Below are 18,478 nucleotides of genomic sequence, written 5' to 3' on the forward strand. Positions count from 1 at the left end.
CAGGACCGACGGATGGGAAAAGCCACACGTGACTCTTTTGATGCCAGACAGACGGCAAGAGAATAAAAGACACTCAAAAAACGTTAAGGATAACAACACAACTTGAGGCAAAAGACCTCCAGGACTTGAAGACAAAGTCGATGGGCCAGTAAGGCAACCGCAAGGACGCACAACACTAGTCATGCAACGCAGGGATACTGCAGCGCGAGCACAGCTCAACGTGGCAAAGCCCGATAAGTTCATGAGATGGGTCCGACGGGCCTCCTTATAGCTCGTCGTCTTCATCAACCTCGCTATAGTCAACATCATCATCCTCCGCATCCGGTTCCTCGTCCTCGTCGTACTGGCCATCGTCATCTTCGTCGTCATCACCACCATCCTGTTGGCCCTCCTCATCGTCATCCTCGACGTATTGATTGTCATCCTCGTCTTGCTCATAGGTAGCACCATCGTCCTCTTCGTCTCCTGCCTGGTCATCGCCACCCTGCGTAGTTTCGTCCTGATCGTACTCTCCGCCGGCATACTCGTCCTCTTCATAGGCATGCTCATCGTAGTCGCCATCTTCCTCTGCATCATCACCTTCATCGTTGTCGTCCACCACGATATGACTATCCGAGTCGACTACGACCACTTCGTCATCATCTTCGCCGTCCTCGTCCACCTCCACGTCATCTTCGTCGTCGTCGTCATCATACTGCGCCCCTTCCTCGGCATACAAGTCATCTTCGTTGGTGTCCCCAAGGGCGTTCATGTCGGCATCCTCGTCGTCTTCGTCTTCGTTAATCTGGTCAAAGTCGCCCTCGTTGGCCTCTTCTTCCGCGTCATCTTCCTCGTCATCTTCCTCCTCGTCATCGTCCTCGCCGTCGTCTTCGTCCTCGTCAAGACCTTGTGCTTCGCCAGTCTCGCCCTCTTCGTCTTCGCTCATGGCATTCTCATCCTCGTCCTCGTCCTCCTCATTTTCATCCTCATCTCCTTCAGCGTCTTCTTCTTCATCCCCGTCAACATGGAGATCGCCGCCAAAATCCTCGTCGTCATCGACCAAACCACCATGATCGACGCGGTGGTGGTTTGACTCGGCCTTGCCAGCATCAAACACGGTTGTTTCCATAGCCTCGTGCGAGCGACCAGACTGGTCCTCACCGGCATTGGGTGCCTCGTCCTCTTCATGATCTTCATCATCGCCATCCTCTTCGTCGTCATCGTCATAGGCGATGTCATACACGTTGAGGATGTCCCAGCGGCTGGAAAGCGCACAACCACTCAGGTACTTGACGAAGCGCATGGCTAAAAAAAAATATTACAACGGGAGAGAATAGAGCAGAGATGAGCGCAGTGGGAGGGAACAAGAAGCGGGCAAAAATATATATATATATAAACATCGCTAGCGGAATGATAACAGTTAGGTCGACGTACTGCCAGTGTCGCGCAGGACAATGCTCAAGGTATTGGTGCTCGCTGAGACGGAGAGGAGATCATTACCCTCGGCATCATCATCGCAATACACTTCAGCGGCAACATTGTCCTCGTTCTCGGCGGCCAGGTAACATTGAAAGCCACCGACGTCACCACTGGCCCACACCGCCGTCGCTTGCTCCGACTCCTCACGCACAAAGCAGAGTGTTACATCCAGGCGAATGTCTTTCTCTAATTGACCGTGGTGGGCTACTGTGTAATCAAGACCAGGACGGAATCGACGGATTTGGGAGGTAACCGCGCTAAGGCGACCACCCGTCACCCGCTGCAGCCACTTGGCAAAGGCAGTGGATTGGAAGAGCTCGGTCTTAATCTCATGAAGCTTCTGACCGGCCAGGCGCGCTGCTGTCACGGCCTCTGCTTGATTGTCTTGGGGGGCGTTGGCACCGTTGCTGTCGCCGTTGGTAGTTGCATCGGGACCGGGGAAGGTGAGGAAGCGCTGCATGTGGGCCGGACCGCGCGCAATCCAACCTCCACCCATGCCTGTGGCATCAGGGGGCAAGCCGTCCAATTGGAGGTTGGACTTGACGTCTGCGTCCATGCAGAGACCATGGACGGCGTCGCCGAGGGAGGGGTGCAGAAACTTGCGAAGTTGCAGGGAAGATTCGTCTTCAAACTTGGCGGAAAGAGCTTGAAGGGCGTCGTCCTTGAGGTAAGCCTCATTGAGAAAACGCGCCAGGTAGGCACGCTCATCGGCCGTGAGCTCGGTATCGACGGCCGGGGGCTCGCTGTCGGGAGCGGTTTGGGGTTCCGGCTTTGGAGTCAATCCCGGGATGGAGACGGGGGCTTCGGTTTCGGCACGCGCAATCTTGAGTTGATTGAGCGAGGCCATTTCGGTGCCTTCGGGTTCAGAGGCAGCATGAAACCAGCCCTGGATGCTGAGGCGCGGGCTGCCTTCGCGCATGACTTCTTGAACAGCGTGGTAGCTGCGACCAGGCTCGACGCGGAAAAAAGCCATGGTGTTGAAGAGAGGGAGGAGGCGTGCGGCAGGAATGGTTGAGGGAACCCCCTGTTCGAGTTGGCTCTTATCGGCACGTGTGAAGCTGGTCTGGGAGCTCTTTTCGAGGGGGAAGAGCTCGAGGGCACCGCCATCCTTTTCCGTCCAATCCTCGGCAGAAAAGTAAATGATGAAGGAGACGGCGCGGCTGCCAATGACGTCGTCGTGGCAAAGGAGGTGGCAACCCTCGGCGTATGCGGAAGCAGCCATGTCGACGCGATCAGTGAGCTCCCCGCAGCCTGCAATGCGCGAGATCATGCGACGAAAGGGTCCAGAGTAGAGGGCATCGCGCAGCTGGAGGAGGGTGGGCAGCTTGGCGGCCAGCTCAGGGTTGGTGCTGTCAACGTTGGCGAGGTCGGTCGTTTGGTAGAGCTTGAAGAGATCTGTTTCCTTGAACTTGGTCTCGAGCGTGCCGACAATCTCGTCGCGTACTTTTGTCAGGAGGTCGGTGGGGCAGAGCGGGGAGAAGACACAATGGCTGTATGGGGCTGCATTGACGTAGCGTTTGCGATTCTCGGCTATGGTGGCTTCCTCCAGGAGGTGCGGGGCGAGGACAGACAAGTCCACGGCCGGCGCGATTTTGCCGCGCTTTGCTTGGGGCTCGGTCGAGACATCGTTGCTTCCGTTCATATTGTTGTTGGTGGTGCTGCTGTTGCCAGCACTGTCGCCGTTGAGGTCGGCCATGCTAACAAGTTGGGCCGTACGAGCAGTCCTAAAGCACGATGACCATGGCGGGTGATCAGAGAAGTGGTTGTGACAGCATCGAGAAACCCCGCCCGGAGATAGGGCGCGCGTGAAGTGCCAGGCCAATGGCAGCCCCAGGCTTTGGTGTGCTTGTGTCCATTGTGCATGATGGGGCGGGGGTGTGATGGGGGCAAAGTGGCTGACAAAGAGAATCAGTGCACCACACAAAGAATCAAAATTCCCAAAAAAACAACCATGTGCTTGAAACACACACTCATGCTACCAATACACAAGGCCCTCCTTATGTGTGTATGTCTGTGTGTGTGTGTGTGTGTGTCTGTGTGTGTGTTGTGTGTGTTCTCTCTCTCTTTCTTTCTCTCTTTCTCTCTTTCTCTCTTTCTCTCTTTCTCTGTAACATATGAACGGGAAAGCAAAAAGTCACACAAAGAAGACTTACCCTTGTCTTGGTGCAGCAAATCGCTTTCAAGGAGAGAGAGAGTTGAGTGCGTGTTGGCTTGATGTCAAGCACACAGCAAACAACAACAACTCGCGCGCTCGCTCTCGGCCTCACGCGCACGGTCGCTCGCTCAAGCTGAGCGAGCGCGCACACGGGCGACGGCGGGTGGTAGCAAGGGCACCAAAGGTCACTTGGCTGCACGGTGTGTGCGGCTGTGGGCAGCTGGGACGGACGGGCTGCAAGTTTGAGCTGGTGGTCCGCAGCTTCGGACAGACAAATGGGCAGGGGCAGCAGCAGCCTGGCTCGCATGCGCTGAATCGCGGCAAGGGTTGTGGACAGGCAGCGATGAAGAACCCAGGGATCCCGGCTGGTTGCGGCAGCGCTATTGTGTGGGCTGGTTCAAGCACGCGACACCACGTTGGGATTGGAGAAAATGGCAGCTCAACAAGCCGATCTGTGCAGAGCGGGTGCTCTCCAGCTCAAGAGAGCGTGTGTGTGTGTGTGTGAATGCGAGGAAGTGTTTTCAAGCCCGTTAACGTTGAAACCTTATTTAAACCTTATCACTACTACTCCATTGGATGTTGGGACGTTTGGATGATCTCTCTGTGTTGAAGTGTGTGTGTGTGTGTGTGTGTGTGTGTGTAGAGAGAGAAGAAAGAATCAGTGTATCAAGATAATATGCAAGGTAAGGGAGACGTCTTCTCCTAATAGCTTATGAGTGAGGGCAAATCAGTAACAGAAGGAAGGAGCAATGATAAACTCACCACTTCATTCTAAAAAGAAGGGAACGCTGACTGACTTACTGAATGTGACTGCTTGAGACGGGTGGTGGTGGTGGTGATCAAAGCGGGACGTTTCTCTTCGTCGCGAAAGATGTTCGTCGAGTGGGGACACACACACACACACACGCACACGCATGTACAAAACCATGTGTGTGTTAAACTTGGGCTCGCTTTTCTATTCTAATTTCTCTGCTTGATGTCGTTGCACGCACACACACACAACAGTGCACGCACGCGTGGTCATGCACTCCAATCACGACTTGCATCACACACACCAGCAGGCCAATAAGCGTGAACCTCACTGTGAGTTGCACACACCAATGTGAGGGAGAGCAAAGCCTACAAGGAAACAAAGAAGAAGCAGAAGCACATGTAGCATCACTGGAATCCTCATAGAGTGATTGGCTTGCAAGCGGTATGTAATGTCTCCAACCTTGTGGCTTGGAAACAATCTTCCAGGCTTCAGAGCCAGACCTGGAGTCTCCCAGTCTGGCCAGAGACTGAGTCGAGCTTGGAGATTGTCAGCGCCAGACCAAACCATCAAACCGTAAGAATGGGTGGAGGGGGGCACACGACACGACGGATCAATGCAAGGCAGGGTGGGCCTGGGTAGCCGATGTCTCGGCTTACAATGTTGCAAGGTAGATTGAGAATGCTTGCGTTGCACCCAAACCCCCATGACATGGCGGAAAAAGCGGAATTTGATAATTCACAACAGTCAAGAGACGGTCAGAAAAGCCAGAGAAAGAGTCAATTGGCACGGCAATAAAGAGTAAAAAACGAAGCAACCAGAGTTATGCCTTGTAGTCCTTGAGGGCCGGGTGCTGCTCCCAGTTGGGATCATCCTTGGCCAGAAGATCGACGTAGGCCTTCATCGCGTCTTCCTTGGACATGCCTGCATGCGCCACAAAACCCACCCCCGGAAGGCAAACCACCATCAGATTGGATCGCACACTTGCAAACCAAAGTACACGCACACGCACTCTGACACATTTGTTTGCAAAAAAGACTGACCGCGCACAGAGTTCCAGGCCTTCCACTTGGCCGAGGCCTCGAGCTGCAAACCAATCACACGGGCCGGACGAAGAGAGATTGAGCCAAAGAAACCCTTTTTCCCAACCAACTGAGACAAGACACTACGGGTGGCACGCGCTGACCTGCACGGCCCAGGGCTGGCTTTCGTTGTTGTCGCCGACGGTCGCTTGCTTGTAGTACTTGTAGAAGCTGAGCTTGGTCTCGTTGCTGCTGTCACCCACCGCGGGACCGTTGCGGATCAGCCAGACGGCCTTGTTGAACTGAGCCTCAGTCATGATGATGGTTCGGTTGGCTGTCGAAATCAAACGGGAAATCAACTAGGCAGAAACACACGCCCAAGCATCCAGCAGAACACAAGGTGAGTATCACAAGAGAGTCGCAACAAAGCCACCCGGCCCAATCTTCTGCACCCGACTCACGAGATCCCTCCAAACAAAAACCGCGAGCGGCCAAACAAGTCTGATTCCTGGCCGCAACCGAGAACCAAAACCAAAACAGGTCGCGTCATTCCATAAAAACAATAAAGGGCAACTGCCATGGAAGATAAATCCCATCTTCACCTCACGAATCTCTTCCCCTTGCGCCCGTCCCTCCTGGGCCACGCTTCCCAACCACCGGCCACCGCCGAAACCCAACGGCAAGACCACTGCCGCTCATCACTGGCGAGCGAGCGAGCCTCATCCAGCAGCTTGCGCTGTATTGTTGGAGGCCAAAGACCAACCTGCTTGCAAGCAAAAATGTCGTCATGTTTTCCTTGGCTGGAGTTGGACCCGGAAAAGCTCAACAAGCTAAAAGTTTTACCACGAAAAATCAGATTCAAGTCTATACAAACCATGCACCGCATGCACTTTTCTTTTTATCCCGTACGTGCTGTGTGATGGACCAGAAAGACGCTGCCCTTGGCGCTGCCGCTGCCGCTGCCGTCACCGCTTGTCGCCTGAGGCTGGGTTGTTAAACCCCTGTGTACCTGCTCTGCCACCCCCTCACAAGCCTTGGCTCACACCATTCCTGCTGCCACTCGTAATGTTGACAGGATCGCTAAGTCAAATTTTTTTGAACCGGGCCATAACCTCACCGTCAAAATGGTCAAGGTCGATCGCAAGACTTGGAAGAAGCTGTACTTCCAGCGCTTCTACGAGTACCTCGAGAAGTTCTCGCGCATCCTCATTGTGCACGCCGACAATGTTGGCTCCAAGCAGATGCAGGACATCCGCGCTGCCCTCCGCGGCAACTGCGAGCTCCTGATGGGCAAGAACACCATGGTCCGCCGTGCTCTCCTCGACCACGAGAACGAGATCTTCCACGAGCTGCTCCCCCACATCAAGGGCAACGTTGGCCTTCTCTTCACCAACGACGACTTTGTCGCCATCCGTGACGTCCTCCTTGACCACAAGGTTGCCGCCCCTGCCCGTGTCGGTGCCATTGCCCCCGAACCCATCATCATCCCCGCTGGTCCTACCGGTCAGGATGCCCAGAAGACTTCCTTCTTCCAGGCCCTCAACATCCCCACCAAGATTGCCAAGGGCTCCATTGAGATTATCTCGGAAGTCCGTCTTCTGGAGGAGGGTGGCCGTGTCGGTCCCTCGGAGGCTGCTCTCCTGAACATGTTGGGCATCTCCCCCTTCAGCTATGGTCTCGTCGTCGTCCAGATCTACGAGAACGGTGCCTGCTTCAACCCCAAGATCCTGGACATCACCAACGATGACCTCGTTGCCAAGTTCATGGAGGGTAGCCGCAAGGTTGCTGCCGTCTCTCTGGCCATTGGCCGCCCCAACCCGGCCTCGGTCCCCCACATGGTCATCAACGGCTACAAGAACGTTCTCGCCATCGCTTGCGTCACCGAGATCACCTTCCCTCTCGCCGAGAAGGCCAAGGCTTACCTCGCCAACCCCGAGGCCTTTGCCGTTGCTGCTGCCCCTGCTGCCGCCGCTGCCCCTGCTGCTGCCGCCGCCGCTGCCCCCGAACCCGAGTCGGAGGATGATGAGGAGATGGACGGCTTCTCCCTCTTCGATTAAGCTTCCTGTCTTGTCGTGCGCCAAGCCTCGTAGCGCTCTGCCAAGCCGCTGTGCTGCAGCCCCTGGCTGATGCTATGGCCCAAGTGGGAGATTTCATGCCGTCCGTGGCTGGTCTCCCGCCGTCGGTCCTGGTGTTGCGAGCTTCTCGAGTGCCCATGTGCACCTCAACTCAATTGACGTCGAAAGCCATGACATTACTTTCTGTTGACTTTCTCTTTCTCTTGTCAATGTGTTTCCTAACTTGATCCCGTTGTGCTTTCTAAAAGAGTGAGGAAGCAAGCGGACTGCTGCTGGTTCCTGTCTGGTCGAGCCTCAAGATGGAGGATAAAACAAAAGATTAAAAAGGCTCAATTAATAGCATCGGCTTGGCCTCAACCAACAGTCCAACTGCAATGAGGTGAGGCACCGGGCACGGAAAAAAACTCGCAGCAAGAACAAACAGTATTCGCAGGCGTCTTGTTCTATCCTCACCGGACGTTGATCAGAGGTTCAGAAATGGGCATTTCTATCAGCGCCGTCACCAAGGGGCGTGGGTTGGGCGGCATATACACATGAGCCGTGATCGGTGAAGAAGTCAGCTCCTCACTCTCCAAATACTTGACCAGCGTAGCCTTGCGATAAATGACACCAGGCACCGCGCACGGCAAATGCACCACCCGATCCTCCAGCTAAAGGCAACCCCCCACCAAGTTATGCGCAGTGTAATCTGACGGTCGAGGCGGTCCCACGCTACCCAAGCATCGCAGCATCGGCCAGTAGACGTACCTCATACATCGTAGGATCCGCATGGAACGAAATATGGATGTCCCGCGCCAATTGCTTGGGCGATGTATTCTAAGACATCGAACGAAGGGTGATGGCACACACATGCACGAGGCCATGTGAATGCCATCACAAAGAGCATCTCATTGACAACGCGATGACGCTTGCGTCCACCACCACCTCATCTCAAGGACCTTCCTTTCAACCACGCCCCCCCCTCCCAATCCTCTTCGGAACGATCACTGTCATGTCCTGCTCCGCACCTGCACCTTGACGATGACCTTGAAGTGCGGACCAATGCCGTGCACCTCTGCATCCACCTAAAAGCGTGAAAGCCATGGCCACCCGGCCAAGTATCGCCCAGATGTGAGGCGGGCAGGCCCAGTCGGCCAGTATGTGCAGGATGAAGACCGCCGAAAGGTTCAACCACGCTCTACCACATACGTGCAAGGAGACATCCTGCGTCTTGACATCGGGCGCTAGACTCTTTTTGATTGCCTTAACATAGTTGCGCGCTGCGCCGGCGTACCCACCCCAACCACAAACCCCAAGCCAGGAGTGCATTTGTGAGCAATTCACAGATCAACAGAGTGGCGTGCTTCGTTGAGACAGCCATGGCGAGCAATGCGAGGTGCCAAACAGACCAATGTTGAGCTGCATGAGATACAGATCCCGTTGAAAGATACGATGCATCTGCACGGCGTGGGCCTTCTCCCGCATGGTCTGGTCAACGTAAAGCTGTGTCTTCTTTGGCACTTTTATGCGCACATTCTGCTCGGGGGGTGCCCCTTGCAGTCGATTGCGATTGGTAAAGTCGGCGCCCTTCTTCACCCGCGCCAGGAATAGACTACCATCGGTCCCCACGCCCGCAAAGACATATGTACCCCGCCAAATGTGATCAAACGCAACCCCCGCTAAAGGCATGGGGCTCGAAAATGTGTCAATCAGGCCCGTGTCCGTGAACACGTGCACATGTCGGTCAGCCGTTGCGACCATCACACCCTGCCAAAAAGAGCCCAAGAAGAACCACGATGAGTTGGAGCAGGGTTGTGCAGTTGAGCAATCAAAACGGCAACTTACGCGGAGCATTTTGATCTTGTAGTCAAACGCGCAGCAGCTCAAGGGCACATCCGAAAAGGCGTGCTCCCAGAGGCGTCGGCCCTTTGAATTGAACGCCAGCAAATGACCGTTGGTACACGTGACCAAAATGGCCTTGCCAATACTACGGACAACACCCAAGCATGCCATACAAGATGAGAATAGACAGAGCACACCTCAAGACGGTCAAAACCTTGGTGGTATGCCCATTCCATCCCTTCTCGTCAAGGCCAAGTGAGAAGCCGGCAACATTGAATATCGAGCACAGCCACTGTTCTGACGCGCGCGCCCTCTAAGCTCAACACGACTGCGTACCGCTGACAGTCGACGGCAGGGGATGGCAGGTCAATCACCAGATCCGAGACGGCTTTGCTGTGAGCCCACATGGAGTGAGGTGGCATGTGTGATAGAAATGCTACCTGACTGCCATCGCAAACCACAAAATTCAAACACACACACACACACACACACACACACACACACACACAAATTGAATCCACCTACTCTTTGATGATGTAAAGCTTGTTGTCACGAGAGACGGCCAGAATGCGATAATCAGTCTCAAAGGCACCCGCCACCGAGAGGCAGGCGATCGCGCTATCGTGTCAGAATCGCCAAAATTTAGCAACAAACCACAAATCAGACATTTTGCAATAGCACCTCAAAACTATTCACCGAGCCATGGGTGTGCTGCAAGTCATCAACACTTGGCAACCAAAGGCCAGCCACGTGCATGAAGAGACACAAACCCAGGCAGATTGAAGCGCGCAAGAGCGGCAAACTTTTCGGGAGATAAAATCAACACCTGCAAAGATGACGCATGCCAAAATGGACACCATTAAAGGAGACAATGTGGAGTGAGAGGCCCAGCACACTTGGATCATGACGCTGCCTTCAGAACGAAGAGCCTGCTCGCACCTGGCCCTGCTCTGTACCCAAGACGATGCATTGCGGGGCCCGCTCCTCCACAATGTTCTGTGCGGGGGGGGATCACCAAGTCAGTAACAATTCATCGTGCTCCAGGTATGTCGAGCCAACACCCCGACAAGTGCGGACCCTGTGTTTGAGCCACAGCTAACCTTGTACATGGTGGCCATGGCAGTGATGGAAGGCTCCGAGACAATGGGCAGGTCTTTGATGCGCTCCACATAGCTTGCCCGATCCTCGGGCTCGAGCGCTGGGTGAAGTGGGGTCGCGGCCGGGGGGGGTTGAATGGGTGAAGAAGACAGGTCATTGGGGGTGTCAAATGGGTTTGCGGTGCAATGCAAGACTATCGTTGTCCAGGTATGCATGACCGACCTAGCAGGTGCAGACTGCGACCAGAGAGCTCCTGGTGAGAATCTTGCAAAGAAAGGAGTGCGTCGCACATGGCATCGACGTCCACCTAAGGCAAATGCCGAGTTGAAGGGTGAACAAACAGCATCTCAAGCCCAGAATCCACCGCCGACTGGTTGAAATTGTAAGAAGCCACCGCCAAGGTAAGAAGAAAACCTACAGTCTCGCTTCGGGCGTTGGCCCAGATGTCTCGCTCCTCCTCGGCAATCTATCCCGTTATGACCGAGGGGTGGAACAGAGAGTATGAGTTTCTGGGCTAATGAGAACAGGTCGCGAGGTGTTGTCGTTCACGCCAAGTGTCACCTCAATGGGTGGGAGTGTGTTTTTGAGAAATGGCTTCAAGTTCTTGAACACGTAGAGTGCATTGCCAGCTGCAGCAGTGAGCACGGGCAACTGGTCATCGGGTCGTTGATAGATGGCAGCCACCCCGACGGGCTGCCCGGGAAGCGAGATGCTCTGCGGTCGTTCAAGTGCGTACGCGCCAGGCATTGAGCAAGAGGGGTGTGAGTCAACAAGGATGGGCGGTACCAATGAAAGCTGGCGATCATGTTAACGTCGAGAACCAAGCGCCCGGACCTGCGTGAGGCTCCCGCCCAAGTAAATGTCAATGCATCCATCATCTCCATTCTCCTTGAAGGAGCCAATGACAATCTAGATGGTACAGAGCGCCAAAGACGACTCTCAATGGGTGAGGTATCAAGCACTGAGGGCAACGGGAAGCCTTGCTAGTGTATGACAAAGGTGATCAGCGCACCTTGGCCTCGCCCTGGTCATCAAGATCAGCCAAGCCTAGATGGCATTTTCCCGCAAAAGTAAGGGGAGCAGCAGCAAACTGGACAAGTAGAAGGGAAACAAAGGCCACAAGCACTGAAATGGCATCGCGGGTGATGCGATGGCTGAGGACATACACATGGTCTGACTAAATGCGCGCAGGGTGCTGAGCGGCTCATGCAGCAGTCGCGACCAGTTGGGCGAGCCTGTTGACGACGAGGCGACACCGCAAGGGGCAAGCCAAAATGAGTCAGGGCCCAGCTGATCCATTCGGCAAGACGCGCAAAGCAAGCGCGCCGGTCGGTGATCAAGCACAAGGGCCGGGGCGCTGATGTAGCACTGAGAACGCCGCGAAAGGGAGGGGGTTGCCAACGACAGTCGCACCTAAATCACGAGGACCCTCCCCAAAACCAGCATCTGTGGCAACGGCCGCCTCGGAAGCCAATCCAGCTGCAACATCATGAGCCGCTGTGGCTTGCCTTGCACTCGTAGGTACACTGGCGCTCGCCATGATACCTGCTACCCTTGCCCTTGCCCCTCGTCCAACCAACTCTCGTTCAAAGCCAGACGCGCCCTCTCTCTCTCTCTCTCTCTCTCTCTCTCTGAAAAAAAATTCAGCAAACTCTGACAAAATTCTGAATCTTCTGCCATTTGTCAGATTTTATTACTTTTTCTCTCTCTCTCTCTCTCTCTCTCTCTTTACTCAAACCAATTCATTCTCTCTCTCTCTCTCTCTCTCTCTCTCTCTCTCTCTCTCTCTCTCTCTCTCTCTCTTTCTCAAACCAATTCAATTTTCTCTCTCTCTCTCTCTCTCTCTCCATCACTTCTCTGACCGTCGATGCTGCTTGGGATCACTCCCCGCCCCGCATTGGCGATCAAGACGTGCTCAAGAGCGACCTGTGGGCAACGGGGCAGAGCGAGAAATTTAACAGTTGCATTTTGGGCGTAGGTCTGCAAATGCTGGAGTCATGGGCAGCACCATTGATCCCAACTCGTTTGTCTGCCGGGCAGCTCAGCTGTCGGGCGAAGTGACAGTCGGTGCAGGCACCATCCTGCATCCGACATCTCGCATCCTTGCTACGGTATGACCCTATGCGCCTCTTTGACCCACCCTCATCCAACTTTCCTTGATCTGGTGCACCGAATTATGTGTGCTGCACCCCCCCCCCTCTGCATCTCCCTGCATCCGCCTCCTCCGGTTGCCTCGCATCGAATATCCATCCGTCTGAGTGACCAAGTGCGGCGTGCCTAACCCAAACCGAATCTTGTACTAGCATGGCCCAATCATTATTGGCGAAAACAACAACATTGAGGAGCAATGCCTCATCGAAAACAAGTGAGGATCTAGCACCTCGAGCTACAGATGCGATGCACTGCCCCTCTTGCTGACAGTGGCATTTCCTCTATTGCCTTGACATGAATTAGACAAGAGGGCACAGTCCTCATCATCGGAAACGGCAATGTCATTCGCGTCGGATCCAGTATGTCTCGCTGCTGCCCCGACTTGGTCGTGGACTATTCCATGCACACTGCTGTACTTCTCACGGCCAATTTTCGCGACAGCGGTGACGGGCCGCGGCATTGGCAATGACAACTTGATCGGACCCAAAGGTCTGTGACCCATGCCCATCTCCTCCCCTCGGCGCTGCCGCGTAGGTGGCTAGTATGTCAATATAACAATCGTGCTCATGGGCCTCTGCTCGCATCCCATTGGCTATGCACAGCCATGGTCGGCGCCAATGCAACAGTCGGCAACCAATGCGTGGTGGGCCCCAAATGCACCATCACAGACTGTGAGGTCAGACCCATCCTCTTGAAGTCATGGCACAGGCGTGTCGTCCCGTTGCCTGTCACACCCGCCTGGCCCTGTGGCCGCTTTGCTCATTTTTACCCACAACGTGGTGTGCCATCGTTAGCTGGCCGACCAAACCATCGTAACCAGTGGCGGCCAAGTTGTGCGACGTGACCCTACCTACACCAAGGTTAGGACGCACCCCACCAGAGCCACCCGTTGCCACCCAGTTGAGTCCACCAACAACCCTCTCGCCTCACCTGCTCATGCACACCGCCTCAATCCCAGCCATATGCGCTCGAGGCCGAGCGCCAGGTGCTGGCCACCACTCTGGACAAATTCCACCCGATGCAAAAGTAAAAACCATAGGCCTGAATGTAGTAAAATTGATGTACAAGATAAATCTAGATCAACCTTAAACTCCCCTCTCGCCTCTCCAGTCCCGTCTCCTCAACCAGCCTGCCGATCCGCTCCTATACAACCAAGCGTTCTTCTCACGCAGCAACAGTCAGCGCGGAAAAAAAAAAAAAAAACTCATTTAAGTGGTGTAAAAAAAAGAGTAAGGAGCCTGCACGATATACTCAGCTATTACGCATTCGAACGTACGACCCTTCGGACTGCAGCCGAAAGCTCTACCCCTGAGCTAAGACTCCTAAGCTTACAAGTCCGCCAAAAACTTTTATATATAAATGCTATAAACTTGCAAACCCGATAAAAAGTATGACATCTCGAAAAAAATTCCAGAACAACCTGTGGTGTGACTGATGTGTAAATGTCATACTTTAAGGTGAACGAGCCAAAAAGGATTGAGGAGCCTGCACGATATACTCAGCTATTACGCATTCGAACGTACGACCCTTCGGACTGCAGCCGAAAGCTCTACCCCTGAGCTAAGACTCCCATTTGTTGAGAATTTGACGAAAATTGTCTTATATATATGGTAAGCAGACGATAAAAAAATTTGAAATTTTTGAATTTTGTGTTGTGTGTGTGTTGCTTTTTGCGAGAGAGCGTGAGTGCGAGACTGCGGCTGGTCGAGTTCCTTCAAAAGCTTCTGGTGCTCATTCGAAATCTGGCGCATTGCTTCACGGAGCAGCCTTGCTTTCGTTGCTGAGGCACACGGTATTGACGGGCTGGTCATGACGCCTTCCGAGGCGGTGTGATGGCTCTCCATGCGCCCTCACCGCTTTCTTCAATTTTGTGGTGGGAGTAGATTGACACGATTTTGACTTGTCTCGTGCTCGAGCTCATATTTGTTGTACTCAGTGAGAGGTACGCTGGCCCTCTCCTTGTGCCTGCCGCCCACCCAACGCGCGTCCTTGCGCGGTGTTGCCTCTGCATTAACAGACGCTTGGTCTGCCGAATGCCTGGCCCATTGTCGACTTGGACAGCCACAAACCCCACCAGCACCATGGAGGAGCGCGTGCCAGAAGCCCAAGACTTTGTCGCGCAAACCGATGAATACTCGCTGCAGCAGGACGACGTCTTTCGTGCCTTCAAAAAGTACGAGCCTTGACCTGCTCGCGCTTTACCTCCCTGTGTTGCGCCCGTTGTCCTCTCGTGACATCCGACCCTGCATCTGGCACCCCTCCGTTTCTGAGCTAGGCAGGACATTGAGGCAACGTTGGCCGCGGCGTCCACCGGCAAGTTTAGCGACTACTGGACCGTTGAGCGAGTATGTATCCTTGGACGCTGCTTCATCAATTTTTTTTTCTCCTGCTTTCCATGTGCGTCACCTGCCTGACGCTGACCTGTCATCTCGTCTCAGTTGGTAGATCTCAACAACATTGTCGACGCCGATTCCCGGGCTTCGTCCGACATCAAAAGTCCGTCTCTAGCCCTTGTGTTTGGCCAGCCGGTAGCATGTCTCAAAACTACCATGCTCAACCAGTTCACACCAAGGACATGGGTCTACCTCGTTTTACCTAACACAACAATGCCTTGGTCGTGATCGCGTTTGTGGGACAGGCATCTTTACGGGCTCAAAGAACCCCCGCCTTCGCGTACGTTGAATCAATCACCGCGGCTGACACCTGCCCTGACTCTTCCAAGCTTGTCCCTGCGCTTTGAGTCTTGTCGCAGGGTCTTTTGACTCATACTTGCGCTTTGTGTCATCTCTTTGCGTGGCCATGAATGTGTCTGTGCCCGTCTGCTTTAGGCCAACAAGCTCGGTGCGCTTGTGTTGACGCACAGCCTGGAGCTGAAGGATCAGGTGCGGTGCTCCTTGTACTGTGCTCCTTGTACTGTGCTTGCATTTACGTCCCCGGCGGCGCTTCGCCGTGAGCGTGTTGACAGGCCAGATCTCAACCATCGTTGGTAACGCAGGGCTTCCCGGGCGGTGGTTCGGATACCGGTGGTCATCAATTCTCCGCACCTGAACCCGTCTTCTCTGCTCCTGCCCCTACGTCACAGAGCTTGAACAGCACGTCCCGTACGTGGCTTGCCGAACGAATGATTCGCATTGTTGCTTGCTTGTTTGGCCAACCCGTTGATAACGTGCTCCTGTCCTCTTTTTTTCGCGTTTGGAGCAGGTTCGGTCAGCGGTAATGGTGCGCCTCCCACCGCAAGCGCGATTCCTTTTGGTGGGTTGCGAACTTGACGTCCACAATGCTGACTCTTGCGCGCCATGCATTGTGGGCATCATCACTTGGTCTTCCTCCTCTACTTGTTGCGCCCCTCATGGTAGGCCAGCTACAGCGCTTCGCCTTTGCCCCGGATTTGCCCCCGGATTGCCAGCTGCGGGTGCGCAAGGGCCCGGACGCCGATAGCGAGACCATTGCAGTTGTAACACGCGATGAAGAAATTTTCGCGGTTGCCGAGCTGGGTGACTGGATTCGTGTTGAGCTTCCGGGTACGACGCCAGCGATGTCTGTGCTCCTTGCGCACTGGCCTGGCCTGGTTCGCCCAATGTGTGATATACGTACTTTTGATTGCATGGCTTGCGGGGCTTGCTTTCAGGCACGGGCCTCAATGGTGAACTTTGGATGATGAGTCGCATGGAAGGCCGAGTGCTTTTGGTTCCCGCCGAGGCCCCGGCTCCTGTCGCGCCCGCTCCTGCGGCACCTCACTTCGGGTGCGCCTCTCGTCTTGGGTGTTTGCCTCGTGAGGTTGTGGCTCTTGCTTCCGGGGACGTGCTGACCCGCCTCCGCTCACCGCGCTTTTCTGCCCTGCGTGCTCTCTCTTGTGTGCTGCGCTCCTGCCAGCGCACCTGCTGCCTCCGACCCCGCGCCTGATTTCAGTCACGTTGTTCATCAGGAGCCTGCGGGAATGGTGCGCTGTTGTGCCTGTGTCACTTGCTTCTGACATCTTGCATCGTGTGTGTTAGTTCCGCTCATTTATTTGTTTGGGTGCCTCTAGGTGTCGGCACCCCGCATGAGCCAGAGCGTCAGTGCTGCGCTCAACACGTCGCAGCGCCCTGCCTCGCGTGGTGGCCTTGATCCCTTGTCTGCAAGCTTGATGGCCGTTCGTACGTCTTTGCGCATGCCATGCGCTTTGGGAAGAGCCACGCGTGGTGAAGCGACCGTGTTGTCGTCCCTCATTGTCATGTAACTGCTTAGGCCAATCCACCGGCAACAATCCAGTCCTGCATCCATCTGCAGACGGCAGTGCTCAAGCTCTCGTCAGCTACGTGCGTGCTCAAGTCGTGTTGTCTGCCGCTCTGTCCTACCCCGCTGTCGCAAGTACGCGCCATGTGTGTGTGTGTGTACTAACGCTGTGTTGTTCTTGTTGGTGCGCGCTTCGCTGCACGTTCCTGCTCGTGCGCCTCACGTAGACTGATTATCAACGTTTGGAGCGTCGTGTTGAGTCGTTGGAGAATGCCCTCGTGGACTTGATCAGCAAGCTTCGGAGCGTTTAGACCAGGCACTTGAACCACGAGGCTTGGAGGTGGCAACCCTGCCAATTCTCCTCAACGTTCAGAACAGACAGTTGATTGTTGCATAGAAAGCGTGTGGAGGGTCTCAGTGGCCGGAATTCAGTTCTTCTCTTCTTGTTAGCGTCAAACCCGTGCTTCCCTGACACTTCTACTTCATGACTTGATGTCAAAAACATCGCCGATATGTTTGACACGACTCGGCTCCCTTGGACAAGCATCAATGATAGCAAATGGTTCAGCAGTCGGTCAACACATGGCAAGCATCGTCCAACACAACTCGAGGAATTGCGAAAAATTCAACAAAAATTCAGCCAAAACACATGTCTATTTTTAGACGACACAAAAAGCCGGAAGGCCAGAAATGGCTACTGAGAGCTTTGGCTCGAGTCGTGGTTTATATGCAGAAACATACCCATGACCCCCAGCTGGTCCGACGGTACATGGTTATCACCAATGGTCTATCGGTGGTGCATCGGCACTGCCATCAACTCCATGTATCAATCTTTGATCGCACACGTCAAGTTTTTTTTCCGGTGTCACAAACACGCAACAAACTGGCGACCATTTTGTCTCTCGAATACACATTCCAACGTGTGATAGGCACATCTGTACCATGGCCTGGTATGCCACGCTGCTGCATCACGATGTGTTTTTTTGCTCAAGCACGCTACTGTCAGGCTCCAGCACGTCTGGAGGCCGTCTTTGGGTTGCGAGGAAGCGCGTAGGTTTGAGGAAGCGTTTTGAGAGAGGTTTGAGAGACGTCCGTCGGAGCGGAGCGAAAGCTTTGGTGGTGTCTTGAGGTCAATTGAACCAGCTGCGGTCGGCAAGCATTCACAGTGACCAGACCAGGTGCACCGTTAGAATAGCTGTAGAGTCGCTCAATCCCGAGGATAGGGAAAGTCACAAGAGAGCAGAGCACACAGGAGAGCAAGGGGAAGACAGAATGGCAGAGGGCTTGACGTACCTGCGGTCGGCAAGCATTCACAGTGACCAGACCAGGTGCACCGTTAGAATAGCTGTAGAGTCGCTCAATCCCGAGGATAGGGAAAGTGCAACTCGTGCCCGACCGCAGGTGTCACAACAAAGGGAAACAACAGTAGCCACAAGCTTATTGCCCCAGGGCAGCTGCCCAGGCATCGTGGGGACCGCGTCACACGCGGTGTTTACTCATGTGACTGCCACGAGGAGGATCAAGCCCAGGGGGTCCAAAAGTAGGTGTCAATGTGTGAGGTCGTCGTAGCTATGGAATACCAATAGGAAGACCCATAGCGACCGATGCTGAGTGTGTGCGAAAGCAGTGGGAGTGTTCAAATGCGTGGAAGCACGGATTTGACGCTAACACCCCCCCTCGCCAGCCGGAGCCCCGATCCGGCGAGGATGGTTCAAAGACAAACGGAAGAAAT

The 18,478-nt window shown here is 54.5% G+C and overlaps 6 protein-coding genes across 6 annotated transcripts in view; 3 read left to right on the top strand and 3 right to left on the bottom strand.

Annotated features, from left to right (window-relative positions):
* Window positions 1-1,171: 1,171 nt before the first annotated feature.
* Window positions 1,172-3,100, bottom strand: MONBRDRAFT_16204 (uncharacterized protein; the record flags this gene model as incomplete). Its single annotated transcript, XM_001744686.1, has 3 exons — window positions 1,172-1,284; window positions 1,414-1,830; window positions 1,894-3,100. Coding segments are annotated over 3 exons (1,737 nt in total), but the record flags the coding sequence as incomplete, so codon positions are not given.
* Window positions 3,101-5,131: 2,031 nt separating this feature from the next.
* Window positions 5,132-5,747, bottom strand: MONBRDRAFT_20483 (uncharacterized protein). The gene is made up of 3 exons (XM_001744687.1): window positions 5,551-5,747; window positions 5,408-5,450; window positions 5,132-5,288 (listed from the first exon to the last, which is right to left on the bottom strand). The coding sequence occupies exons 1-3, from the start codon at window positions 5,701-5,703 to the stop codon at window positions 5,188-5,190; spliced, it is 297 nt and encodes a 98-aa protein (XP_001744739.1). The 5' UTR covers window positions 5,704-5,747; the 3' UTR covers window positions 5,132-5,187.
* A 714-nt stretch (window positions 5,748-6,461) lies between these two features.
* Window positions 6,462-7,631, top strand: MONBRDRAFT_18498 (uncharacterized protein). Its single transcript, XM_001744479.1, has one exon. It carries the CDS (start codon window positions 6,511-6,513, stop codon window positions 7,441-7,443), a length of 933 nt encoding a protein of 310 aa, XP_001744531.1. The 5' UTR covers window positions 6,462-6,510; the 3' UTR covers window positions 7,444-7,631.
* Window positions 7,632-7,910: 279 nt separating this feature from the next.
* Window positions 7,911-11,127, bottom strand: MONBRDRAFT_24309 (uncharacterized protein; the record flags this gene model as incomplete). Its single annotated transcript, XM_001744688.1, has 14 exons — window positions 7,911-8,111; window positions 8,209-8,277; window positions 8,469-8,525; window positions 8,650-8,720; window positions 8,850-9,207; window positions 9,286-9,427; window positions 9,619-9,726; window positions 9,808-9,900; window positions 10,053-10,108; window positions 10,222-10,278; window positions 10,383-10,480; window positions 10,603-10,687; window positions 10,799-10,846; window positions 10,942-11,127. The coding sequence occupies 14 exons, from the start codon at window positions 11,125-11,127 to the stop codon at window positions 7,911-7,913; spliced, it is 1,629 nt and encodes a 542-aa protein (XP_001744740.1).
* Window positions 11,128-11,654: 527 nt separating this feature from the next.
* On the top strand, window positions 11,655-13,596 carry MONBRDRAFT_31886 (uncharacterized protein; the record flags this gene model as incomplete). The annotated part of the gene is made up of 10 exons (XM_001744480.1): window positions 11,655-11,712; window positions 11,902-12,243; window positions 12,290-12,358; window positions 12,421-12,491; window positions 12,684-12,745; window positions 12,835-12,890; window positions 12,973-13,020; window positions 13,134-13,207; window positions 13,326-13,391; window positions 13,490-13,596. The coding sequence occupies 10 exons, from the start codon at window positions 11,655-11,657 to the stop codon at window positions 13,559-13,561; spliced, it is 918 nt and encodes a 305-aa protein (XP_001744532.1). The 3' UTR covers window positions 13,562-13,596.
* A 1,016-nt stretch (window positions 13,597-14,612) lies between these two features.
* The window catches only part of MONBRDRAFT_7135 (uncharacterized protein), a gene marked incomplete at both ends in the record, with an annotated part of 14,044 nt that continues 10,178 nt past the window's right edge, over window positions 14,613-18,478 (top strand). The window contains 4 exons of the mRNA XM_001744481.1: window positions 14,613-14,704; window positions 14,807-14,876; window positions 14,970-15,027; window positions 15,888-16,052. Of these exons, the coding sequence (XP_001744533.1) occupies window positions 14,613-14,704; window positions 14,807-14,876; window positions 14,970-15,027; window positions 15,888-16,052 (385 nt within the window). The remainder of the gene's footprint in view (window positions 14,705-14,806; window positions 14,877-14,969; window positions 15,028-15,887; window positions 16,053-18,478) is intronic.

This window comes from Monosiga brevicollis, genomic scaffold, assembly GCF_000002865.3.
Source record: "Monosiga brevicollis MX1 MONBRscaffold_6 genomic scaffold, whole genome shotgun sequence".
NCBI lineage: Eukaryota > Choanoflagellata > Craspedida > Salpingoecidae > Monosiga > Monosiga brevicollis.